This window comes from Chinchilla lanigera, unplaced genomic scaffold (genome assembly GCF_000276665.1).
Source record: "Chinchilla lanigera isolate Chin_1 unplaced genomic scaffold, ChiLan1.0 scaffold00151, whole genome shotgun sequence".
Lineage (NCBI taxonomy): Eukaryota > Metazoa > Chordata > Mammalia > Rodentia > Chinchillidae > Chinchilla > Chinchilla lanigera.
Genome location: NW_004955552.1, coordinates 1,564,601 through 1,592,293, shown reverse-complemented (window position 1 = coordinate 1,592,293; position 27,693 = coordinate 1,564,601). Strand labels below are relative to the sequence as shown.

The 27,693-nt window shown below is 36.5% G+C and overlaps 1 protein-coding gene across 1 annotated transcript in view; it reads right to left on the bottom strand.

Annotated features, from left to right (window-relative positions):
• Nucleotides 1–3,054: 3,054 nt before the first annotated feature.
• The window catches only part of LOC102019962 (protein FRG1), a 25,349-nt gene continuing 710 nt past the window's right edge, over nt 3,055–27,693 (bottom strand). The window contains exons 2-9 of the mRNA XM_013508607.1: nt 25,633–25,660; nt 15,553–15,678; nt 14,606–14,663; nt 13,815–13,929; nt 11,123–11,227; nt 5,325–5,416; nt 4,245–4,355; nt 3,055–3,164 (exon numbers count right to left, since the gene is read on the bottom strand). Coding sequence (XP_013364061.1) covers nt 3,128–3,164; nt 4,245–4,355; nt 5,325–5,416; nt 11,123–11,227; nt 13,815–13,929; nt 14,606–14,663; nt 15,553–15,678; nt 25,633–25,660 — 672 coding nt within the window. The 3' untranslated portion in view covers nt 3,055–3,127. The remainder of the gene's footprint in view (nt 3,165–4,244; nt 4,356–5,324; nt 5,417–11,122; nt 11,228–13,814; nt 13,930–14,605; nt 14,664–15,552; nt 15,679–25,632; nt 25,661–27,693) is intronic.

Genomic DNA, 27,693 nt, shown 5'->3' with positions numbered 1-27,693 from the left:
AAACTTACAGTTACTCTAACAGTGAGTTGAAAATAAGCCATGGAGTTATCAGTGTATACTAGATCTGACCCAGGATCTCTTCACTGTACTTTAGAATTTACCGTCATATGGATTCAGGCATATTTAAAGATGTAGGAATGCATTTAAGATTTCTTGATTTAGGATGTCAGAGCAAGTTATGCTGGAGTAGCTTTTGAGGCCTAACCCTTTTGAAAAAAATAAACTTTGGACTAAGTATTTTAAAAATGATTTAAAGTTAATGGAGAGTGATCAAAAGCAGTCTGACAGTAGAGGGGCACTAACACTATTAAAGAAGAAACTGTATTTTTAAAATCTTACGGCAAGCCCCACAGTGCCACTGAATCATGAAATCATGTAAGAACCCAGTTCTTACTATCTAAGGAATCACAGAGACCAGTGAATCTGGAACCTGAGGAGGAAGTCCTGACAAGGAGTGAGCTACCAGAAGAAAGCCAGAGTGCTCAGTTCTCATGGTGATCCTTGAGCTTCACATGCTTTTGCTGACTTCAAGGTCCCAGTAAAAACAAGAATTGACGGGAGACTTCATCTGTTGTAAACTGCAAGGAGACTGACTTTGGAGCTTGAGTTCAACCAAGTTAACTGGCTACTAAAGAAATAAAAAACCACAAAATTCTTCAGAGGAACAAGATCTATAGTTTCTATCATGTTCAGGGTATAGTCCAAGTATAACATGAAGAAACATACTCAAAGAGGCAATGAGTGAAAACCAACTTCAAATTAACCCAGATGATCCAGTGGAAATCTGTAAGTGCAAAAAGACAATGTATAATTTTTTTAAAGTTGCCATGTTTAACAGCAGAGATGGTGTGTCAGTGAACATGAAGATGGAAGGAATGACTGAACTGACCTAATCTGAGAAAATTGAGCACTCTCTTGGGTTAGCACTTTTATATAATCTTATGTTTTTATAAGTTACTTGACTCGTAAGTCAGAGGCATGAATGTATCTGGATTCCAGTAATGCTTTAAACAAAAATTTCTCTATTCTTATGTAAAAGATGGAAAAATGTAGACATGACAGTTTTTAGATGCATGCTAGGCAAGCACTCTACCGGTGAGCTATACTCTCCACCAAAGATGCATTCATTCTTAACCTCTGTCATTCTTCCAGATTCACCTCGGTGCCCAGACTGTATTGGTATAAACTGTCATGGGAGAAACTGGAAGAACAGTGTTTTATAAACTCATTAAAGAAGAGAATGCATATCTTCAGTCTTTATTTTCTAGTCAAGATCTGTAATTAGTCTTGTTCTTTGGAATAAGGGCAGGAACTAGAATATGAAGGTAAGGTAAGGAATGTATTAGGTTCAAAAATGCAGGCAGTTTATCCCAGGAAAATCAGTCAGCAAGCAGATGGTCTCAGGTACCAAGCTAACAACTGGAATCAGGATTTAATCCCCTCAAGAAACTGCTCGCCAAAGTATAATTCTCATCACTTGCTTCAAAATTACCTGCAGTACTTGTTAAAATGCAAAATTTAAGCCCAACCCTAGACATACTAAGTTTGCATCTTTAAGAAGTATCTTAGAAATCTATATTGGAAATCCACAGGTGCCTCAAGTGGTTCTTATGGATATAAACTGAATGATTCTTTTTTAAAGGAATGAGCTGGCAAAAGCAGGGAATAGATCAAGCCCTAAGATAAGTTTCATACTCTAGAAACTACTGGCATTTTGGGCTGGAAAATTCCACGTTGTGAAGGGCTGTCCTGTGCATGGTAGGATGTTTAGCAACATCCCCATTCTTTTCCCACTGTCTCTTAAATGTTTCAAATAAAAATGCATCCAGACATTGAAATATGTCCCCTACAAGGGAAAATGGCCCCAGATTAAGAATAAGAACTGCTGCTTTGAGGGGATTCCAGTAGTAAGCACAGTCCCAATCAAATGATCAGAAGCAGAAGGAAAATGCAACACAGGAATGTCCAACTATTGGAATAGAAGGTTATGTTACAGCTAGACCTTCAGTAAGAACTGCTATATAAAATGGACACAAACACTTAGCTACCTTGCTTTTTTTAAAAATTATTTATTTTTTACCTTGCTTGTTGAGGGCCCATTTAACTCTATATTTGGTGACAGATGGAATATTAAGGCTAGCACTAGATAGGATTTGGCAGGTTAGGCCAGGTCTAAACCCTCCTTGTGTATTAGATTCAACATGGTCTTTTAAAATCAGACACCAACTTCACATGGTTTACACTCTGCCAACTTCATTCTTGAATCAGAATTTCCCATGGAATCCAGGCATTTTATATACAATCAGGATTTGGAACATTCACTGGAATTAAGATGACATTCACAATACTATTTTCAAGAATTCAGAAATACAGACCTTGGCAACACTTAAGTGTCTGAACTTCTTCAGTGGCTCTCATTCCACCGTATAAGTTAGGATGAAAGCATTACATACACTTATCCATCGTGGCTAAACTGTCCTAACTGAAGGTTTTCCTGAATGTTACTCTTCTGGGGTCTGTTCAAAGCCTATCTGCCCTTTGGTAACAGCACCACTTTCCATCCTACTGCCTGAAAGATGATTCCTTTGTCTGCCTAACTTCCTGTTGTGATACTTGAACCGTTCCAGCAGGGCTGGATGGTGGAACTCAGTGATTGAGCACTTGCCCAGCATGTGCAAAGCCCTGGGTTCTATCCTGAGACTATGATAAAAAACTGAAGAACAACACTGAAAGCCTCACTGATTAGATTGACAGTTTTTAACTTCATTCTATAAGCATTGATTAAGTCATGTATAGAGATAATAAGTCAATGTAACATTCCACAAGTAGCATGAGAAACAAATTTCTTAGAGTAGCACTTAATGTGTTATGACAGGAAATCCAGAAAAAAAATTCTATAGAACTTTATGTGTGAACTGTAAGTTTCATTTCCATATGAAACACTTCCTGTAACTAAAAAGTAAGCCAGTAAACCCGAGAATAATCTTAACTAAACTCTATTAATCTTGGTGAAAGTAGATACTAACTAAGCAATAATTCCACAACAGCCCAAGAATTGTATAAAGCACTACCACCGAGTATTTTATTCAGAAAAAACAAAAAGAGTAGGCCGAAACAAAAATCCCAGTCATTTGCAGTATCTATCAGCTTTCAACTTGGCTCTCCTGTTTAAGACAAAAAGAAATCAATGTGAGACATACCCTATATATAGTCAACTGCTACTAAATATAATTATGCTTAGAAATTGTGTGTTCAGTTTTTGTTATATTATAACACATTACATTTTTATTTTCAACTTTCTTTTTATACAAAATTGATTGTAATGTTACTAAATCTCTTTTCCTAAAATTAACAAATGTTGCCTAAGGGCTTTTTTAATTCACAACAGCAATTTAAAATTAATTATGTGTGAATTTAAGCCTTCCCTAAATTGCTAGTGGGTAGAAATGCTGCATTTTTACAATGCTGATGTTACAGGACAAATAGCTTATTCTATTTTAGAGTTCATGGCCTGACTGTATTTTATATCCTCTTTTTTACTTCACATTAGATTACATATTAACTTACTCAGTTGGAAAAAATTCTTACATTATTTACTGATTTCTGTTAAGAACTCTATCACTTAGTTAACAGGAAATAATATTAAGTATATCTTTATCTGATAATGTAAAAGAAAGGTTAAGAATAATTTTGCAACACAGAATATGAATGAGTAGCAGAACATTACCAAATTCTCTTTCAACCTGGCAATTTATAGATGTAAGCACACAGCTCAGCCTCACTTTTTATGTAAATAACCTAAGAGAGTGATTGCGAACCTTTTAGAGCTTTCAAGGATACAAACAGCCCACCGTGGCACTCATGCCATAGGTTTGTCACCATTGACTTAGGACATTATTTAAAGAGAAATAGAAATGAACTAATATGAGAATAACATGCTAAACAACTTTGTAACTCTGGTTACAATAGTTATAAACGTAAGTTTATACAATTCTTTCAATTAAACACTAATTTCTTACAATAAAGTGTATAAGTACTTTAGACACTAGCTTTAGATTTTAGATATTCTTAGTTGGCAGTCTTTTCCACACTTATGATGTCCTCTCCTGGTAATTTTACCATGTACATAAGCTAGAAATAAAAACAAAAACTTGAAAATTATACTACTTTAAAAAGAACATGGGTTTATCTGTGCTACCTCTTGGCTACCTGAAACAGCTGGGAAACTGTAAATCTGTATTTACCTGTCCAGAAGTGTCTCATGCAAAAATCCATCTTTCCGAGCCTTTTTAAGAATTTTACTGTCTTCTTTACTGATTTTAAGTTTATGATCTTGGAAACTCTGAAATTTTTTTCTGTAAAGAGAGCATCTTTGTTGAAAAATATCTCAAACTTTGACTACACATATTTCCTGATGAATTTAAAAATACTATTAAAATCCCGTCCCCACTTAAAAAAATTTAACTATATTTCTTTAATAACAACTTTTCACCTACGAAGATGACATTTACGACTACCACCAAGAAGGATATGGTTTGGATAGCTCTGCAAAGCTCCCTTCTACGAGGAAATACAGGTCAGAGTCCTGTGTTCTGAAAATGAATGGCACCTGGACAGTGCTACAGCAACTCTTTTTATTTTTGGCCCTTCAAGTTTTTATTGAAGTACAACGATCCGGGATGAATTTTAGATGCTGTTAAAAGCAGCCACGTCCATGGACTGCACATAGTCCTCAAAAGCAGTGATCTGCTCCTCCAGCATATCTGTTCCAACTTTATCATCTTCAACCACACACTGTATTTGCAATTTTTTAATTTCATATTCCACTGGAACTAGTTTAGAGATGCCCCAGACCAAGCTATCTGCTTGAATGCTTTGGATGCACTCCTCTAATTTTACCATATCTGTGTTGTCATCCCAAGGTTTCTTCACATTACAGGAACTAAAGATCAGGGAGCCAAGTGTGGTGGTACAACATGCCTGTAATCCTAGCACTTTGGGAGCTGGGGCAAAAGGACTGGAAGTTTAGGCAAATTAGCAAGACCTTGTCTAAAAGTGAAAAACAAGAAGGGATGGATAGGGATGTAGCTCAGGGTTCAATCTCCAGTTTAAAAAAAAAAAGGAACAGGAAGAACTGAGTAACCAAGTGACTTCAGCTTTATCAATCACAGGATAATAGGAAAACTGAAGCCTTGAGAAAAGCATTCAGGTGAATGCTGTGTCCTCGAATCTACAATATGCTGCCTCTTCTTGTCCTTCAGGTATTTAAAAGTGTCTTAAGTGCTTTACCCTCAGAACTGTGAATTTCAAAGGAGAATACATACACGTAGTTGATTTCACACTGTTTTACATTCCCTTTGTCTTCTTCTGGGATGTCATCTTTTTTCTTGGTTTCCCTTTCAGCACAGGATCTAATCTGGATATTGGAAATGAGACCCCAACAGGTGATACATTTATCTTCTTCTCCTTTTTTGTGGGGGAGGGATACTGCAAATTGAACTCAGGATCTTGCCCTTGCCAGGCAGGCGCTTATGCCGCTGAGCTATATCCCCGGCCCCTGATACATTTATCTTCTTTTCCCACTTTCTTACTCAGGATATGTGTTTGCTGTTTCATACATGTATCTGTAAGTAATTGCCATTATGAAGGTTCTCTAAGATAGCCCTTGTGCCAGAAACACTAAAGAAAAAATTATTTGAAAATATTTTATAAATCATATCCTACTGAGCAATTAAACAATACTTAGTCTATTTTTGGCTTCGAAGTAAATATACTAATATGAAATCTTCCCTGGTAATGTGTTCATTTCATTAGATGGAGTTTAAGACAGTAGCTATTTTACTTAGCACAGAATATCACTAAACATCTTAAAACTTTAACCATACACCATTTATTTTTACTGAATTAGAATCCACCCCTTCTGAATCCTCCTTATATCCTTATCAGGATGGCCAGATATTTACTATCACATGCTAAAAATGAACTGATTCAGGTATGGCAATTAGGATCACCCAGGGATCTAGCAATTTGCAACTCGAAGGATCCATGTCTCCAAAGTGGGTCCCTATAGTCCAGAGTCCAATGCTGAGATTGCTTAGAAAGTGATGAGCAGTGTATTTGTGCCAAGGGTGTGTGTAACAGTTCTGGTAGGAAGACTACGTTAGGCAGGAGGGCTCTCTGTTCTGGTGGACAAGGCCACATCATAAAGGAGATGATTAACACAGCATAGCAAAGCCTGTAATATACCTGGCAAGGGGAAAGAGTCCTGGATAATCACTGATCAGAGCTTGCGTACTGTAGCTGATTAAACAAGACCCAGGGAAATCTCATGGTACTTCATTTGAAAACTACTTTCATCATAAACACAATGGAGTACCTTTCTCTATAAAATATACAGCACTGCACAAATATTTGTCTTTAATAGTTTTCTAATAAAATGCAGATAAAATGTTAGTGTGATACAATAAAACTGAATATAAATAAAAATTAAATATAGGTAAATGAGAAATACTCTATCATTTTCCTAATGGGCTATCTGCAAGAAGTAGTGTGTTAGAGAAGACAAGAGTAGCTTCTGGAGTTCCTCAGCTAAGCCTGTGTATACATTCTGTCATTCCGTACTTAGCTGTATGACTTTCAAGAAGTGAAAGGTTATGATGTATGGAGGACTGAAGGCTATTTCCTTGTCTGTAAAGTTAACAGCTGCCTCACAAGAGTGCTATTAAGATGAAAGGCAACAATGCATATATCTAATTCAGCAGAGTGCTCAACTACTTGGTTAGTTTTATGTTCATATAATTGAAACATATTAAGACTAACATTTCAGTTTTCAAAATAAAAGAATACCTAAGTCTTAGATTAAAATTGAGACTTCTGACAGTCAAAGGCCTTTTGTAAAACTCTTAAAAAATGCAGTAAATTTTCTAGTTCCTGTTCTATACTCTAGGGAGGTAGTTTTCCATCAGCTAAGTCCAAAGGGTCAAAAAAGAATTAAAGGAATTATCATTTTGCTTGTAAATACCAGCAATATTTTTCAAGGAAGAATACTAAAGTATTATAAAATTAACTACCAAGCCAAGAACATCTTGAGAATAAAGGCAAATATACGACAAGGAATTTAACAAAACATATACAGAAATTTGGTAGATACTTGTAAATTAGGTTGGTAGTACAGAAAAATGTGCATTTTTTAATGCTTTATATTGAACACAGAAAACCTGAATTCCCAACAGAGACAAATTAGGGCAGGTTCAGAACACTCATTAATGGAATACAACGTGAAGCATAAAAAAAGTAATGCAACAAGAACACGATATTCTTTAGACACACCTTATGTATTGTCATTAAGGATCTAGTGGATTTTATAAAAACTATCAGTGAGGATCTAGTGGATTCTGAAAAAATTAAAGCTTAAAGGCCTTCATCATATTTTTGTTAACTACCTGATTTAACTGAGCTATCATGTGATTTTGTTTAAAATTTCACCTTAACATGAAGATGCCTGTATAACTTTCACAATCAAGTAAAACAAAGAGTAGGATAAGCAAAATTCATCTAGAATAAGGAAGTTTTATTTTCAGCTTAGCAACTAATTTTTTCCTCTGTGCTTCCTGTTTCTCCTTATGCAAAAATGACATGTACTATTCATAAAGAAAACAAAAATTTGAGTGCTAAAACCCTAAAAGTTTTGTTGTGACTTTCATGTTTCCTATAAGACCATTATCGTGGTCAGGCAGTAAACAAAACAACTTACTAACCTTATATATGTAGGTGTAAACATAATTTTATATAACCTTAATGGAAGAGAACTTAGGATATCTAACACAACTTTACATGCATAGACTCCTTGGATCCTGTTATGCTTCTGGGAATTTACCGTTGTATATATTTACACATCTACAAAATGATGCATGGTCCAAATTAAGTGCCATAGTACTATAAGAATAAAACGCTCCAAAAAGGATTAAAAGGTTGAAAATACCCTACATTTCCATCTGTAAGAGTATGATCTAAATAAAGCATGTCCCTAAAATGGAGTATTATGTAACTGTTAAAAAGAAAGGAAAGGAAAGAGTGGAAGATGGGGAAAGGGTAGGAAAGAGAGAACTTTTTTACATACAGTCTGATGGGGAAAGATTTCCAAGGCATACTATTATAATAAAGAAAAAATTCAAGGTAGAAAATTGTATTTGTGTATTTATGAAGAAAATATTAAGAGGCTATAAAAAAGGGAGGAGAGGGGGTGGGGGACAGGATAGATGGAGACATGTGAACAAGGTGGACAAAAAATGTGTATCTTTAAATGCTTTTAAAGTTTTTGTGTTCTGTAAACACTACATTTTTTAAATTAAAATTTTTTAAATGGAGGAGGGGGAAAAAGGAAGTATTGGTCTAAAAAGTACATGAAACTACTCAGAAAAAGATTAAAATAACAGTAAAGTGCTCGCAGATGGAGTAATTTAAAACATACAAATGAAACCATTAATTATGGAATCTGTAATTAAAAAAATCTACTTGGGACATAATACAGTGGACCCTCAAGTTACAAACAGCCTCATGTACAAACAACCAGGGTTATGACTGGAATTTTAGGTTTTACTCATGACCAAAGTCTTGAGTTACAACCCAAATGCTGGCAACTTGTGCAGTTGTAAACAAAGACTCACAATGCCATAAAATCTAAGTAAGTGTATGTAAGCATCAGTCTGAGCCCAGATGTGCATTTGTGGGCTTAATTTCAGTCAGTGGTTTATATAATGGCTATGATTACTGCTATCAAAATGGCCTGCAGGGGCACAGTGCCTGCCTGGCAAGCATGAGGTCCTGAGTTCAATTCCTAGTACGCCCCCCCCCTTGCCAAAAAAATAAGGCCCATGAAAACCTAGGAAAAAAGCTAAGGAAGGAATCACTCGGCCTTTTGGCTATGACCAAGTGTAGGAAGGAAGGGAAGGTAAAGAAAACAATCATAATCAAAAAGAAGAAAGAAATTGTGGAGAAATATAAGAGTGGTGTTCATGCAACTGATCTTGCTAATAGGAACAGCATGTTGAAATCCACCATCTCAACAACTATATAGAGAAAAGAATTGTATAAGGAAGCTAGTGTTGCTAAAGGTGTTACTTAAATTAGTAAATTATGATCAAGTGTTAGACCAGGTAGTGAGACTATTATTAATATGGATAAATGGGAGGTAGATGGCAGGTTATAGCCTGAGTCTATAATCTGTGAAAAAGCCAGGGCTATAAATGCAGATCTTATAAAGGATAATCCATCAACAAATGATAGTGGTGAAACATTTCATGCCAGTAAGGGTTGGGCTCACAATTTTAAAGTGAGAACTGGGGTTCATACCATAATTAGGCATGCTGAAGCAGACAGCACTGATGAAAGGGCTGCTGAAAATTACACACACTACTTTGAAGTATGACACAGAGAAATGGCTTTTTTATCAAGCTTTCAGCTGTGACAAAACTGGCCTTTTCTGGAAGAAAATGCCCAAGAGAACATACATCATCCAGGAAGAGAAAACAACTCCAGGCCACAAGCCCATGAAGGATAGGCTAACTTTATTGCTATGTGTCAGTGCAAATGACCTCAAGATAAAACCTCTCTTGGCTTATCACTCTGAGACCCCGGGAGTATTCACAAAACAAAGTCATGAAGACTAGGCTAGGAGTCATGTGGAGGTCTAACACAAAAGCCTGGGTGAGAAGAGTACTTTTTTTGAGTAGGTCAGGGAGGTTTTCTCTCCTATTGTTAAGAAATACCTAGAGGACAAAGGTTCACCACTCAAGGCTCTCCTTATCATGGACAATGCTCCTGCTCATCCACAAGATTTGGAAGAAGAATTGGCTGAAAAATTCCCATGGCTCTCAGTCAAGTTGCATCCACCTAATACAACTTCCTACTGCAGCCTATGAACCAGCAAGTTATAGCTAACTTCAAGAAGCTATAACCAAGGAACTATTCCTAAAGTGTTTCCAGAAGGTCTCAGATACAGATTTAACCCTTAAAGAGCTCTGGGAGGAACATTACAACATCCTTTCCTGTGTGGGTTAACTGAAGAACCTTGGGCCAATGTCTAAGGACACTGAAATCTGCTGGAAGAAACTGTGGCCTAAAATTATACAAGAGAGACACTTTGAAGGCTGTGTAGAGGAGCCTGAGCCTTCAGTTGTCCCTGTGGTTGATGACGCTGTCACTGTAGCAGAGTCACAGGCTTGTAGGTAGACAGTGGTGATGTGGAGGAACACTCAGAGGAATTGTTTACAGAGGAACTCCAGCAACTTCTGGCTGAGCAACAGAGAATGGCAGGTGAGGAGCTTTATGAAGACAAGGGGATTATCAACAATCACTGCAGCAAAGCTCTTCTGAAATACATGAAATCCTGAAAAAATGGCCAGAGCTACAAACATTTGTAGAGAAGTCCCAACCAAACACAGAAAAAGCCAATCACTGCATTCACTTGCTTAATGACAAAGTCATGTCATACTATAGAATAGTTAGTATTAAAGAAAAGAGAGAAAGAGACCTTAGACCACTTTTTAGTTCTGAAAAGGCTGAGACCTAATGAACCAAAAGCAGATCCTAGTAGGTTACAGACTCTCCCAAGTACAGAAAGGATACCAGAGAGCTGGATTCTTGATGTTTTTATGGAAGGGGACTCACCTTGTAATTAATAACTAACTTTCATTTCATTTTCCCTTCCTGCAAGCCAAAGATGTCAACTTGAATGGTGAGTACAGCATGAAATTATTGTTTCTGGTAAACCAGGCACATTTTATAACTTTTTGGTGAATATACAAGGAAAATTATTGGTATTTCTGGTAAATTATACATATTATACAATACTTTTTTATTATGAAAAAGTTAATTAAAGGGTGCTTTGGGAGGTTTGGAATGCATTATGGCTATTTCCATTACTTCTTACGTGAAAAATAGTCTTGACTTATGACCAACTCGAGTTACAACCAGCACTTGTGAACAAACTGTGTGACAAGGGTCCATTGTATTATAAAAAGCTAGTAAGTCTTAGTGACAGTAAAGGACAAGTGTTTTACAGAGACATAATCATATTACATAATATGATATATATCAATCTGGACAGAACTGTTATGATTACCTTTATCATTTCTTCTTCTCCTGCTGTTTTACTTTTTGCTTCTATATCCCCTGCTTCATTGCATCTGATAAAGCAACTATTTGAGGCCAGTAAGGCCATTTTCCCCTAAATAAAACAAAATAACCACAAAAATGAGCTGTGAGGGTATGTGCAAAAGAAATACTGAGTCTTTAGACTAAATTATTATTTTTTTTAACAAATTCTATAATCAAGAAAACGAATTTAGAGGAAACTTGAAAATGTAAAAACACACACAAAAAGAAACCCAAAATCATCTATATATTATCACTATTTAAGGATTACCATATAAAAATTTGAGCATATTCTAGTAGTGCTAAATTCTGACTAGTGAAGTAAGATTTTCTTTTTTCAGTACTGGGACTGAACCCAGGGAACACTGAACTACATCCCTAACCTTTTAAAAAATATTATTGGGGGATATAATCTCACTAAATTGCCCAGGCTGGCTTCAACTTTGTGATCCTCCTGCCTCAGCTTCCCCAGTACTGGGTATTACAGGCATATACCTCCATTCCTGGCTCCTTAAAATAAGATTTTCTTTGGCCTAAAAAAAAAAACAAAACCCAATAATGTAACTGATTTACTTCAGTTATATGAAAAGTTATGAATCATATATAATTCTGTATTTAAAATGTTAATGTTTTATGTAAAATTCTTTTTATTTATAACTGGAAAGTTTAAAAAGATATCATATAAAAACTAGCCTGTGGTACCTTTGAGAATACATTAAGAAATCAGTGTCTGAAGGACTTGTGTATGAAATGATACTTTTTTTGTTACACTGATTTTTACTAAGCAATACTTTGAAAGCTAGTTTTCTTTATACCTATACCTGTATTATAAATTTGATTAAATTCCCTTAACAAATTTAAGGCTGAATTAGATTTTATTTTTTTAAATTTTTTTTTATTTTGGAAAACTTGGAATAGCTTACACATCAAACAAAATAGTCACAGAGTAACTACAAAATGTTTTAATCACTCCATATAGTGTTCCATTTAAAAAGTGCTAAAGCACAGAATTCATTTCATTTCTTATTTATGGTAAGAGGGCCTGGGTTGTGTGTCACCTGGATGGCTCTTGGTGAATACCAGGATATGGCTTCAAGGGGATTTAAGCCTATACTGCACGTCAGTCAGCTGAGTCCCTTTTTGTAATAAAGTTTAACTTGTGCTTTTAAAATTTAAATTATTTAGAGTTAAGACTGTAGAGATGGGAAAAGGACCTGAAAAAAGAGAGAGGGGAGGGTAAGGGCAGAGAAAGGAGGAATAATACAATAGACACATGTACCAATTCTCCAAGATCAATGTAATTACTATGTATTGCAAACATATAGTAATAAAAAATTTATATTATTTGAAGTTTAATGTCTTTTCTCAAAATAAAATTAAATGAACTTTCCTAAAGTTCACTAGCAGTTTCTGACTCATCCTGGCCTTTTCCGCTGGAATATTTTTGTTGTAAATATCTCATTATAATCAACAGTATTGCCAGAGATGGTGACTCACATCTGTAATCCCAGCTCTTGGGAGGCTGAGGCAAAAGCATTGTAATAAGTCTGAGGCCAGCCCGGGCTACATAACTGAGTTCAAGGCCAGCCTGTACTACATAGTGAGACCCTGTCTCAGAAAATACAAACAAAAGCAAAAATTACAAGCAACAGGATCATCTATAATATGTTGCAACCATTAGTGGGCCAAGATACCAGTCAGTGGTTACTGATAAGTACTGTGAATAATTCAACATAGAAAAAGGGGGTTAAAGAGAAGAGAAAGTATCAGAGGCCATAAAAGATAAATAAATACTTTTAAGTAAAGCTTGTGCTTAAACAGACATGTTTGTACTGTGTTGCATTACACAAGTACATACTTAACTGGGTTGAACTTACCTCCTTTGAGATGGTTGGCTAAGGTCTTATCTTGAAAAACCCTGCTGGACCCTTCTTTACCTTTGTTACTGTATATAACTCATCTATTGGACTTTTCCACATGGTGGCTCTACTTGGTACCCCATGCTCCCTAGCACTGTTCTTCATATAGCATCAACTCTTTGGAGCAATTTAGTTTTTATGTATTTTTATTTAGTCTGTACTCCTTATAGAAATGGAAAAACAAAATTACGTATTTGGAATCAACAAAGGCTTAAAACATTCATATATTGCAATTACCTACTTATTGAATTTATACACATTATTCTTCTGTATTAAAATTATCTTTTTGTATCCTATTTTCCCTTTGATCTTGATTATGAACTGCGAGACTTTTAAAGTTCCATGAAGACTAAATTTAAATTATATTATTATTTATGCAGAAATTGTCACAACTTGGCCTTAGCTTGCTCCAAAGTCATTTACCACATTCCCCAATGTCTCTGAAAACATCCAGGTTTTCTGCTAATAAGAAGATACTCCTGAACTATTCTATTTCCCTCCTCTGAGACTGAAGATTGACTATTATTTAGAGTCCCAAAAGTCCATGTGCTGCCCTCAAGGGTGTACAAAAACATGGTGAGCAAAGGTACTATTGCCCTTTTTCTTGCACTGTTTTTTAGAATGTTTTTAAGATTATAAATTCATATTGATCTTTTTCATGGAATGTGTATTATTGCACTTTTCCCTTAAAAAAATCTTTTTCTTATACTCAAAGAAAGATTTACAAATAATAGGACTTACATCTTGAAACACTGGTTCCCATTGTTCTCTTGGTCCAATGGCATCTGAACGTCCAACAACAAGTCCATCTGAATTGATACCAAGATACTTTCCATAGCCAGATTTCAGGGCAATTCTTTGGGTTAATAAAACAGGCAAATATTAAAAACTGAGAAAAAAAATTAAAATATGGAACTAAAAACGGGGCATGTGTGTGAATGCATATACACACACACACAATGTCCAGATATATATGCAAATTATAAAATATAAAAATTCAGACTAGGTATTTTCCAAATCTTTAAAAGCTATATGTGGCCGCTTGCTGACATATTGGGCACTCTAGTTCTCTATAGATAATTTCATTTTTTGTTTCTGAATATAAGTACTGTATCATAAAATATCTTACATTATGCAATATATAATAATATATATGCCACAGCAAATATTTTCTAAATATATTACTTTTCAAATATATTACTTTCAATAGATATAAACATTCTATTACAGATGTATTAAATTCTTTTTTTGCCACTATACAACTGACATCTTTTCTGTACATAAAATGTTAGAGGTTTAATTCTCCTCTAAAAACACAAAGTTAATATAATTCTAACTTAAGAATACTTATATATTTACTGGGTATTTAAATAATATTCATTTTGAATGTCACAGAATTCACTTTCAGAAAATTTATTTCTTAAGCCAAAGTTACTATGTGGCCTTTAGTTAGCTGAATAGTGGGATTTTATAATGAATGAAATTAAATTAACAAGAAGAAAGTTACTAATTATAGTTAAACTCAAGTTTACCTGGAATCAGACAATTTGACAGCAGTAAACTGCTCAGGAGGACTAGGACCTTCATCAACTACAAGAAAAAAATTGATATTCTTTTGCTTAAAAAAAAAACACTACTTTTTTGCTAAAATTAATCTAAGAATATTAGGATATTTGGACACAATTATAATACGGTATGGATAGACTCATATCTTCCATAGACTATCTTCTTATCACTATATGGCTAAAATGATAGGTTGAGATGATAATTTAGTTACTTCCAAGATACTTTCTTCTTGCGTTTTAACTATAAGGCATAGTGAAATAAGCACTTAGTGTTTAACATACTAAATGTTTTCATTTATTCAACCAATGGCCATTGCGATCAAATGATACTGTTTTTTTGTTGTTTACTTCATACCTCATTAGTGCTTCCCCTGTGAGCTAACCAGAATGAGGAAACTTCTGATTGTTAACTATTCCCAGGCTAGTTTTGGCAAAAGGCCTAAAGAAAACACAAATTCAAACTTCTGATTCCATCAGGTTTTCTTTTCACTATTTCTTTCTTTTTTTTTGAGACAGCATTTTACTATGCAGTTCAGGCTGGCCTGGAACTTGCTTATATAGCCTAGGCTGGCCTCCAATTCATAGCATCCTCCTGCCTCAGCCTCCTGAGTGTTGAGAGTACAGATGTGTGCCACAAGGCTGGCTTCACTTACTATTCCACTTATAGTATTTATACTGTTTTTTAGTTCCATAGATACTCTCTATACTGGACAGTGTTTTTAACTGCTTACACTGGAAAGCAGGAGTTGCCAAGAGTTGGTAAATATGCAAAACAGAAAGAAGTGGAAGGGTCCAATGCAACAGTTCCCTTAAAATACGTTTGAGCGTAGTTACAGTGGGACTAAGGGAACGACTGTCATAAAATCTATCCTTTAAGTGTCTTTTCCCTTTCATTGTTTCTACCAAACACCAACCTTCTTTATGTGGGGCTCCCAGTGTAAAAAGACCATTGTCAAGTGCATGGATATAGGTTCCTTTATCCATTTCAATGGCAATGGTTCCCGAAATATCACCGAAGTTGGCTACTGTCCACCATATTCCTTAAAACAAACAAAAAAACAGTGTTTATTAAACATTTTACTTTTTATCTGATACTTCCCCCCAAACGCTGGGGATTGAATGCAAGGCCTCATGCATACTAGGCAAGTGCTTTGCCACTTTTGTTTTTAGACAGGGTCTTTGCTGTGTAGCCCAGGCTGGCCTCAAACTTATGGCTATCCTCCCGCCTCAGCCTCCTGAGTGCTGGGATTACAGGCGTGTGCCACCATGCCCGGCTTCACCATTGAGTTACTGCCTCAGTTCTTTTACTTTGGAACAGTGTCTCACTATGTTGCCAGGCTACGATCCTCCTGTCTCAACCTCCCTAGCAGGCAAGGTTATAAACCATTATGCCTAGCTGTTACAATTTATTTTTAAAGGATTTTATTTTACAATTGTAAGAAATAACAGAGATCTCATTTACCCTTTATGTTTTTTTTTCTGTACTGGCAATCGAACTCAAGACCTCATGCTTGCCAGGCAGATGCTGCTCCATCAAGCTGCTTTCTCCTAATACTAATGTCCTACAATCTCAAAGCTAGGAAACTTATATTGATATGATTCATGAACGTTACTCAGATTTCACTGGGGTTTTTTTTTGTTGTTCTTGTTTTTTGTTTCCAATTCTGGAGACTGAACCCAGGATTTCACAAAGGCTAGGCAGGTGTTGTACCCTTGAACTGAACTTCTAGCCCTTTCTATTTTCTTCCTCAGTTGCCTAAACTGGCCCAAACTTATGATCATCCTATGTCAGCCTCCTGAGCAGTTCAAATTCCTGGTTTATGCTATCACACCCAGCTTAGATTTCACTGGTTTTACACAAACTATTTGTGTGTGGGGTAGATTCATGTGATGACCACCACAGTCAAGATTACCTTCATTTTTTAACTATAAAACAGTAACACATGTAAAGGTACAAAGTGATGCAGAGAGAACAGTCTCCCATTGCAGACCCTAACCATCCATCCATGACTGCTGGAAGTGGCAATATAAACTGTTTCTTAGATATCACTACAAAAAGAGGTACTCTTTGGCACATCCTATAGTTCCCCTTTTCCACAGGGGTTATACTCCAAGACTCTCAGTGGATGCCTGAAACTGGCTAGTACCAAATCCTATATACACTCTGTTTCTTCTCACACATATATAGCTATGATAAAGCTTAATTTATAAATTAGGCAAGTAAGAAATTAACAATAAAACAGAACAATTGCAATAATACAATAACAATTATATAAATATGGTCTCCCTCTCTCGTGCACTTTAAGGAAGCACATTATGGTTTCTCTGCAGCATTTCCAAATTGCGAGCCACTATTATTGCACTTTGGGGCCATTATTAAGTAAAGTAAGGGTTGACAGCATGACAGTCACCCAAGCTGACTACTGAATAATAGGCAGTTTATACAGCATGAATCTGTGGAACAAAGGAATGATTCACAGCTGGGTAGCAAGATGACAGATTTGATGATCTACACAGAATGGCATGCATTTTAAAACTCATTTTTTACTTGTGGAATTTTCCACTTAACATTTTGAGATTACGTTTGAATATAAGTAGCTGAAACCATGGAAAGGTATTACTCTAGACATTAGTATGATTTTAGATAAGAGGCAAAATGAGAGTTTATGTCTATGAACACTGATGTTTACAAATCTATAGAATAAATTTAGAGTCCAATTTTTAAGGAATCTTTCCAGAAGTTCATATTTTAACAGAAAAAAGTCTCAAGTCTTCTGAATTGTACTTTGCTAGAGTAGAAATGAACCAATCTTTAACTGGATATTAGATAACATTAAGGAATTCTTGTTAATTTTACAAGATCTGATAATGGTATACTGTTAGGTATAAAAATATTTGTATTTGGAAATTTCCATTTAAAAAGTTTCTTAAAATTGAGCAAAATACACTACACAAAATTACCTACTCAGGTAAGTAGTTCAGGCTTTTCCTTTTCTTTGAAGGCTTTTTATAACTAATTTGAAATATCATTAAATGTACCTATAATGAACTACAATTTACTTAAAATCAAAAACAAACTATATAAAACTTTTAGAAGCAAACAGAAAGCTTTATAACATTGGGTTTTGCACTGATTTCTCGGATGTGACATGAGAAGAACATATTATTTTTTTTTTTTTTTCCGGTAACGGGAATTGAACTCATGACCTTGCACTTGCCAGGCAGGTGCTGTGCCACTGAGCTAAATCCCGAGCCCAAGAAGCACATATGATAGAAGAAAAATAGACAAACTGGACTTCAAGAAAATTTTGTGCATTAAAGACCAATTTTAACATGGAAAAAGACAACCCACAGAATGGGAGATTTGCAAATTACACACATAAGGAACTAATCTCCACAAAATGTACTCTAAAATAACACAAAAAATAAGGATGCACACAAAAAGATGGTTATCACCTGGCTATTATCAAAAACCAAGAACACAAATTCTGGTGAAGATGTGGAAAATCTGAAAGTCTTGGGCATTGCTGGAGAGAACATAAAAGGTTGCATCTCCTATGGAAAAATGTATGAGATGTTTTATTTTTTTTAAATTACAAATAGAGGGCTGGGGATATAGCTCAGTGGCACAAGCGCCTGCCTGGCAAGTACAACGTCCTGAGTTTGATTCCTGGCACCAAAAAAACCCCCAAAAAACCAAAAACCAAAAACCAACAAATACAGGCTGGGGGTATAGCTCAGTGGCATGGTATCTGCCTGGCAAATGCAAGATCCTGAGTTCGATTCCTGGTACCAAAACAAAACAAATAATGTAAATTCAACAAATTTAAATTACAACTAGAACTACCATACAGTTCAGCAATTTTACTTCTTGGTATGGACCCAAAAGCATTGACACCAGGGCTTTGAAGAGGTACTATGCAGCCATGTTCAGAGCAGAATTGACAACAGTCAAAAGGTGGAGGCAAACCAAGCACCCCCTGAGAGAAGAATGATTAAACAAAATGTATTACATACATATGACAGAATATTATTCAACATAAAATAAGGAAATTCTCACACATGCTATCACATGGGCAAACCTTGAAGACGTTATACTAAATAATAAAAGGCCTTCAAAAAAGAGAAATACCGTATGATTCTATTCATCTGTTAGAATAGTCACATTCATGGAGAGGGAAAGTAGACTAGTAGTCACCAGGGATGGGATTGGAAGAAGTGGGGTATAATGTTTAATGGGCACAAACTTTAGGTTTTCCAAGATGGAAAAAGTTTTTGATATCGGTAGTGGTGATGGATGTACAACAATGTGAATGTACATCAGCACTACTCAAATATAAACTTAAAAATGGTTAAAATAGAAAATTTTAACTTAGGTATATTTCACCACAAAAAAACCTAATGGAGAGAAAAAAATTTTTAGCTAAAGACTATTAGAAGGTAATTAAAATAATTCAGGGACAGATTCAGATAACTTGAGTTATTTATACTTGTTTTCAATAAAAGACACCATGTTTCAATCAGAATCATCATCAACAGTCTTGTGATTAGCAAATCTTCAGAATGTTATACCAAATGATTTTAAATTTTTTGCACTTGTAAGTTCTGTGCCAAGTTAACCAAATACACTTCACTTGGTTTCTGCAGTGCTGGGGATTGAATCCAGACCCTCCTGCATCCTAGGGAAGCACTGTGTCATTAAGCCACATCTCCAGCCTATACTTAATATTAAATAAAATAATTATATCAGCAATGACTTGCAGGCTAAGAAGAAATTTCTGGAAGACAAGTTCTTCAAAGTTTTCAACCTGTATCAAAGTAGGAAAGTAATACATTACTTATAACATTTTTAACTACTAAAATTATCTTAAGCAGATGCCTGTTATTTCCCCTTGAGATTTCAAGTGGCCCACACTCAAAGCTCAGAATGCTTACAGGTTTAATGATTAAAGTAATATAATGCAACACCTGCCAGTATCATGCTGGGTGTTGGGACTGCAAAACCTCAGTAGGTACTAAGAACGTGGACAATGAAGTTGCCTATCTCAAAGTCAGTTATAGCTTAAAGCTTTGTTTATGCATTGCAGACAATGAAGCTGAATCTGCAAATTTGTTCCAACACCATACTTCGTATGTTAAAAAAAAACACATACAGACACACTTAAAAGTTATTTCCTTTGAAGCCTTAAATATTGCTGCCACATAGTCTTACCACATTTAAAACCTGTCACATATTTCAGCTTTTTATCTATTGTTTAGAAAATAAAGTTTACGAGGGTAGGGACCAGATCTTTTGTTACTGAGAGGTATCAGGCACACAGAATATACACTTTCTAAATGTCAAACATAAGAATGTCTCACATAAAAGTCACCATGGTAGATAAAACACCATCATGGTTCTCATTCTTTATGGTATTAAGTCTACCACAGACACTGAAGGATGGACCTACATTTGACAGGTCCCACTTTGTGCTTAATGGATTAATGGACCTCCCACAGTGCTGCTCACAGCCTCTTGTTGATGCCTACCCATTCTTCAATCCCTCTGAGGGTCGATACAGATGAGAGGCTGTGTAACAGCTGACCTCACTTTCTGATGGACCTCAGCTGAAACACTTCTTCCATCTCTACTATCATCATGTACCTGTCAAAATGGGGCTCTCCATCTCAGCTTTGGAAGTGGAATTTTCTTCTTATACGGTAATACAGTCTACACTTTGGATAACTTCTGCTGACTCAATTATTTGGCCTGAGATCCTCGGCAAAACAAATTACCTAGTAATTTCACAAACTATGCCAGTAACGGCCAATCTTTTAGAGCTTTCAATGATAACCAACAGCCCACTGAGGCATATGGGGTTAATAATATACCTTAGTTACTGCAGGCTGGTTAGGTCCTGAATGAGTGTATGGTGAAGGTATAAAAAAAGGCAAATGGAAGGATTTCAGGGCTCCAGGAGGATCAAAGCCCTCTTACAAAATTCAAGAGTCTCTCAGGGCTAAGACCACAACCTTCTCTGGGCCGCTGGTATTTATTTGGTTATCAGAAGAAGGGAAGGGAGTACTCAAGAAGGGTAGAACCACTCAAGGACTTCTCTGAATTAAGGTATTAAGTTAATCAACTGAAGAATGAGATGCCTGAGGCTATAGTCTTTATCCAGTTGAGGTCTGATCCAGGTGTCCTTGGCTATGATCTTGTCTCATCCTGTGAGGCTTTCTGACTTCATCCACCACTGCAGGTTTTAGTAGGGATTAGTGACTCACAGAGGTTCACTTACTATGAGTCCGCCATTTCCAAGTAAGGAGCCTAGGCCTTGGACAGATTCACAAGTGAACATTAAAAGCCAATTGATTAATTTAAGTCCTGTTCAGGTCTGCTTTGTACTCGTCTCCATCAGAGACATATGTGCCATAGGTTCACCACAGTTGAACTACGCTACTGTACGTCCAGTTGCTTTCAAGCCTAGCAAAGTTCACTGAAACTACTAACTTAAAGACATGGTCTTTTTCATTACTGTCCAAATTTGCTACTGTCCATGTGGAAGGCAGAATTTCTTTCATCCTATTTACTAATCCACTCTGGCTTAGGCCTTATTTTCAGGGCCTTGTGTAGAAGCAGAAGAGCTTGAAAACATTAAAAAGGGTTTCTTTCTTCCAGAAATAGGTATATGCTTACTTCTGCATCAACTTAAACAATCATAATGTGAAAGAAATTCAGAAGCAAAAAAGAAGACACAGAAGGACTTTCTATTCAGCCAAGGCAGAATAACTGGTACTAGACTTGCCTTCCCACTACAAACAACCGGGATAGGAGACAGAATATATGAGAAAACTATTTTTAGACACGGAAACACAGTGTCTTTGAGAAAAGGAAAATATGAGGTGAACTTCACAACCACTGGCTTTCTGCCTAATGGCAGTTTTTTGTCTACAGGGCAGGGAGATATAGGCTCAGAAAAACAGGCAGTTCAGCTGAGCTGAGGGTTAGAGTGCCAAAGTGACTGGAATTTACACAGCAAGGTACTGGAGAAGAGGGAAGTACACTTACAGAGGTGGAGGCCAAAAGCATACATGAGGATTCTCTGCAGGTCTTTGACCAAGAACTGGGCTATATGCACACACTGGGCAGACTAATGGAATGGTGACTGCTTGTGAGAGCAGACTAGTGATACCAGAGATCCCAGGAATGTGAAAAACACTAGAGTGGAGTTAACACCTGGATATATTTCATGCACTTAGTTCAGGCCCCATGAGCACCACTTCCTGGAGTAAGGGCCACAAATGACCTGGATTCAATACAATTCCCGCCCAAAAATCCAACAGATTTTTTTTTTTTTTTTTTGGTAGAACCTAGTAAATTGATCCTAAATTTTTCCTGGAAATGTGCAAGACTTAGAATAGTTAATTTTGATGAAAGAAGTACAAAGTTGGAGAACTCAGTACTTGATCTCAAAATCTTAGGAAATTGTAGAAATGATACATGAACAGAATAGAAAAAATATCAATGGAACAGAAGGAATCAAGAATTAGACCAATACAAAAAGTCAGCTGATTTTAAACAAAACAGTTTAATGAGGAAAGGGAACTCTACTCACTAATGTGGCTGAACAACTACCTGGTTATCAACTGGGGAAAAAAGGAAACTTGACACTTATGTTGTACTATGCCAAAAATAAACTTGAAGTGGATGATGGAGCTAATATAAAAACTAAAAATATAATGTTACTAAAAGAAAATGTACACGAATATCTTCATGTCCTTTAGGTAAGCCAAAGATGTTTTAGGATAGAAAGACAAAGCAGAGACAAGGAGATAAGTATAAACTTTAGAAAAATTACAAACTTCTGTTTATCAGATGAATACCATGAAGAAGATGACAAGGTACACCACAGAGAGGAAGAAAAGGCTGGTAATGCCATCAGCCGCTGACAACCAGAACTTCATTTTTGGTGGAAGTGTAAAATGGCATACTTCTTAAAAAACTGGCAATTTTTATACCGTTAAATATTCACATATCCTCTGACATAAGAAGTCCACACTTGCATGCTAAGCAAGCACTGGACCACTGAGTTACACCCCAGCACTTTACCCCAACTTATAATCGTTGATGTGTACTTTCAAAAGAATGTGAGGAGATTAAAAATGGTGGTGTAAAGACAGGCAGCAAAATACAGCTTCTCTAGGACTTGAAGTCAAAACACCTGGAAAATAACAGACTGATGAAGAAAAAAAGAAATAGATTTCCAGGAATCAGGAGGGAGGTGACAGGAAAATTAGAAATTACAGAAAAGCTGGAGAAATGGAGTACGATGCATAAAAGAACAAAGCAGTTTGAAAAGTTAACCACAGGTCCTGGGAAGAGGGGCCCATCTCCACTAATGCAAAGTAAGCCCATAGAAGATCAGCAGCTCCAGGGAGATATAACAGACGAGGTCAGCAGAGTATTACTACCTAGAATATATAAAAACTCAAAAAAATTAGACCTCCCCAAAATAAAAGACCCAAGGAAAAAATAGGCTGAAATGAACAGATACTTTTTAGAAGTACAAATAACCAATAGATACATGAAAAAAAGTTCAACATGTCTGGCCAAAAGAGAAATGCAAATTAAAACCACACTAAAATTCCATCTTACTCCAGCAAGAATGACTATCCTCAAGAAGTCAAGGAATAAAAAATGCTGGTGTGGCTGAAAAGAGAAAGAAGCCCTTCTGTTACTAACCATCTGAGGGTTTTTTGCTCAGTTCAGATGCCTTTGTAAATCAGCAAAGCGCAGCTCTGCCAGTTCTCAGGACACTGGATAATGCTGAATGCAAACTGCTGACACAGCCAGCTGCTGGTTACTGCCACTGCCTGTCATTACGGTTCAATGCTGGCTTGTGCTGGACCTTGTAGGTCAACTCCGCTGGGTTCTGGTCTGCTGCTTCTGGCCACCACCTCCCAGTGTCAGCTTGTGCTGGACACCTTAGGCTGACTACCAGGTTATAGTCCCTGCCACTGCCATTTGCCACCTTCCACTACCAGTTTGTGCTGGAGTCCATAGGCTGACTCTACCTGCTGCTGGTCTCTGGAGCTCGTCATGCTTACTGCGCTTTCTTTTTGAATGAATGCTCTGTCCACATTACTCAGGATAACATTTCCAAGTAGATTTACAGGAATTTTGGGGCCAACACTACTTAAGAAATAATTCAGAAGTTTCCGGAACACTGAACTGAGTGTTTAACAGGGCCTGCACTGCAGCACAGGGGCGTCAGTACACAGGAGGGCCCCTCCTAGACTAAACCAAGAAGTGGCTGAGTAGAGCTGCTTACACAGCAGCTGCAGGCTTCTGTCAGTGAGAGGCAGGGCTGAAACCAGGGACTCTTTTGAAAGGCTAGGTGTGAGGGTGAGGTGTGTAAATAAAAGGCCCAGATCCCTCCCTTTCTAATTTTAGCCATGCCAGGGTGTTTACTCCCTTTTTCAAAAAAGCAATCGGAGCTGCTGAAGTGGCACCATGTTGACAGTCTGGCTACACTCCTCTTAGAGTGGAGAGCCAGGGAGGACAATGCAGCAAGCTGTCCCAGGGAAAAAGCAGGAACAAAGAGAAGTAACGGGGAGAGGCATGTCAGCCACTGGCAAAGCAACATACTCCTTCAATCCCCTGGGGAAATCTCAAAATAGAAATTCTACTCAAGCCAGTGATTCCCCTTCTAGGTACCTTCCCCACAGAGTTAAATACAACACATTACAGTAATACATGCATACCCATGTTTACAGCAGCCCAGCTCATAACAGCTAAATCTTGGAAGCAGTCTATATGCCCATCAGTAGATGAATGGATAAAGAAAATGTGGCGTTTATACACAATGGAGTACGACTTTGCTATAAAGGATATATTGAAATCAGTTGCAGGAAAATGGATGTATCTTCAGACCATAATGTTAAATGAAATAAATCAGAAATATACACTTTGTTTGTAACTCCGTATTGTCTGTACTGTTCTTTTGCTATGTTGTAAAATGTTGTCTGTCTGTTAATGTTTTCCTCCTTTTATTAAAAAAAAAAAAAAGAAATATAAGCATATATATTGCATGGTTTCTCTTATATGAGAAATCTGAACTATAAAGAGCAAAAGACAGATAAAAGGAAAGAGGGGATAGATCTTTTGCAAATAGGAAGAGGAACAAGAGATATAGGGCAGGCGACAGTAGGGAAGCACGGGGACGGGGATGTATAAAGAATTAAGATGTGTTATGCACATGTACCAGCTCTTCATGAATGTCATTAGGTACTGTAAATATGTACTAGTAAAACAAAATATTAAAAAAATGTGAGACTTCCAGGACATCAGCTCTATGCTACTCCCTATTTGTACACAGTTTTAAAGCAACTATAATTTATGAAGTTTCAAAATGAAACATAGTAAGTTTTAGAAGAGAAAAAAATTTGCTTTGAAGTACTGATAAGAGTGGAAAGACACAGTGACTAAGTGGAAAACTGGTTACAAGTGTGTCTGGTTTGGTTTGCTTCTAGTACCATTTATACATTACCTCGATGGTCCACCCTGTTTAATTAGGTTTTCATTCGTTCCACAGTTTCTAAAATAATTATCTTTCCTATGATTATACTTCCTTTAGAGACAAATTCCTTACTCTAAGATTAAAATGCATGCATGTACAAAAAACTTATTTGTACAATCCATTTAGTTAAATAATATTTATCTATAGTAGGCCTTTAAAATCATGGATGAGAACGTAACAGTGAGAATGTAACAGAGGAGTGTAACAATGCCTACGAAATCCTACAGTCATGCTTTCTCTGTCCTTTACATTTCTGAAAATGAAGAACGGTACCAATGACATCCACTGTGCTCACAAATAGCAGGATTCTGAAACTGTAAATGATACCTGAGTGCTTGAGGAGAAACATAAGTCATAAATTCCTAACTACAAAAAATTTTAAGAGGATCTCAACAAAATTCAATTTTTCACAGAAAACAGCATCTAGTGACTCACCAACAATATCAAGTTGGGTTTCTTCATCCTCTTCTTTTTTTCTCTTCTTTTCTTTTTTTTTCTTCTTACTAGAGGAAAAAAGTTACATACTGATATATTGACTTGTACATTAAATATCACAATATGGAAGTACACAAGAGTCTTTGAAGCTGTATTGTGATTTATGAGCTACTGATTTTCAGTGATTTACATTGATAAACTGCCTTATAGTATTGAGAAGTTGCTTTTGCGTCTATGTTAGAATTAAGTGCCGACTTTGCAGCCAAACTTCCTGGTTTTAAATCCTGACCCAGTCACTGTTTACCTCTGTGATTTTTGGAAGCAATACTTAAACTCTTTCTGAATCAGTATCCCCACTTATAAAATGAGGATAATGACCCAAGCCGTCTAGTTACTTGTAGTGATTAGGAGTTAATATATAGCAGCATGTATAACTGGGGAGAAGGTAAAATAGTGCAATCTCTTTGGAAAACAGTTAAAAAGTTAAACCGAGTTATCCTAAGATCCAGTAATTATATTCCTAATTTACAGGCCCAAGAGAAATTAAAATGTATGTCCACATAAATGCTAATAAAAGGGTATTCATAGTATATCATTCCTAGTAGTCCTGAAGTGGAGATCACTTAAATGTCCACTAATTGATGTTTAACTCAGCAATATAAACGAGCATTATTCAGCTATAAAATAAGCAAATATACTGTATTACACTACAACATGGATGATTCTTAGGAATGTTATACTAAGTAAAAGCCATTTTTTAAAGAGTTATCTAACGTATGATTCCACTAAAATAAAATATTCGTAACAAATCCTAATGGATAGAAAGCAGACAGGGTGCCAGGAACTGGGAGAAGGGAGGAGGAGGAAAGGGATTTCTTTTTGGGATGTTGAAAATGCTGAACTAGATGTTGCTGAATCGCATGAATACACTAAAAAACTCACTGACTCCTACACTTCAAATGAAGAATTTTGCAGCATATGAATTACATCTAAAAAACCAGATACATGAAAAAAAAGTTAATAAGCAAAATAAAACAACTTGTGACACAGAAATTGCTACATAGGTGTTAATTATGACAGAAAGTCATAATTGTAAGATATATCTGCTAGCATTTTAATCGTAAAGTGTGTTTTCAGAAGCAAACTCTAATCGGACATGGTATCGCATGCCTATAATTCCAGCAGCACTCGGGAAGCTGAGGCAGGAAAAGCACAAGTTCAAGGCCAGCCTGGACTTCACAGCAGGACCCTGTCTTTAAACAGAACGAAACCCAGAAAAAAACTCTCCTGTTAACTCAGAGTAAAAATTTCAGACGTATTCAAGATAACTTCTGCACTCCAGACCTCTAGCAGTTCTCAAAAGCAGTGGCTTATCAGCTCTTTCACACCATCGTCCCCTCTCACCTCAGTGCCTCAAACTGTGCATCACTGAAACTAGAAAGAAATGCTCAATATTTGCATAAATAGTTAAACATGGGCAAATCTACGGGTTGAAAAAAGCTGTGGAGATATGAAGGGACAGGTATGTTTACCTAAGGAGGTCACAGTTACACACCACCTCTGCTATCTCCTCCTTACTTTCGGCTTAATTTTTCTGGCACAGCTATTATCTCACTTAATGATTCTTTAACAGTATTAACGAGCACATGGAAACAATTACCTGAGCTCTTACTAAATGCATGGAAGCTTAGAAAAATGTTTTTTTTTTCCAGGGAGCTCACTTTGTAGCTCAGGCTGGCCTCAAACTCGAAGTGATCCTCCTGCTTCAGCCTCCCGAGTGCTAGAGTTACAGGCGTGCGCACTGCACCCGGCGAAGCTTAGAAATTTTAACCAATCTGCCACAAGCACAAATTTAGTCATTGGTGGGGTCAGTATGAGCCCATACAATCCGCAATGTGATTCAGTCCAGTTCCACCGTCAGAAAAAATATTAATTTCTTTTTTTAAAGAGGAGAGAAAGTGAAAAGAATCTTGCTTCAGCTAAGAGGCTATCATCAGTGCCTACGCAATCAAAACAAACAGGCCCGCCCCCGGAGGTCGGCGGGGACACGCGGGCAGCCCG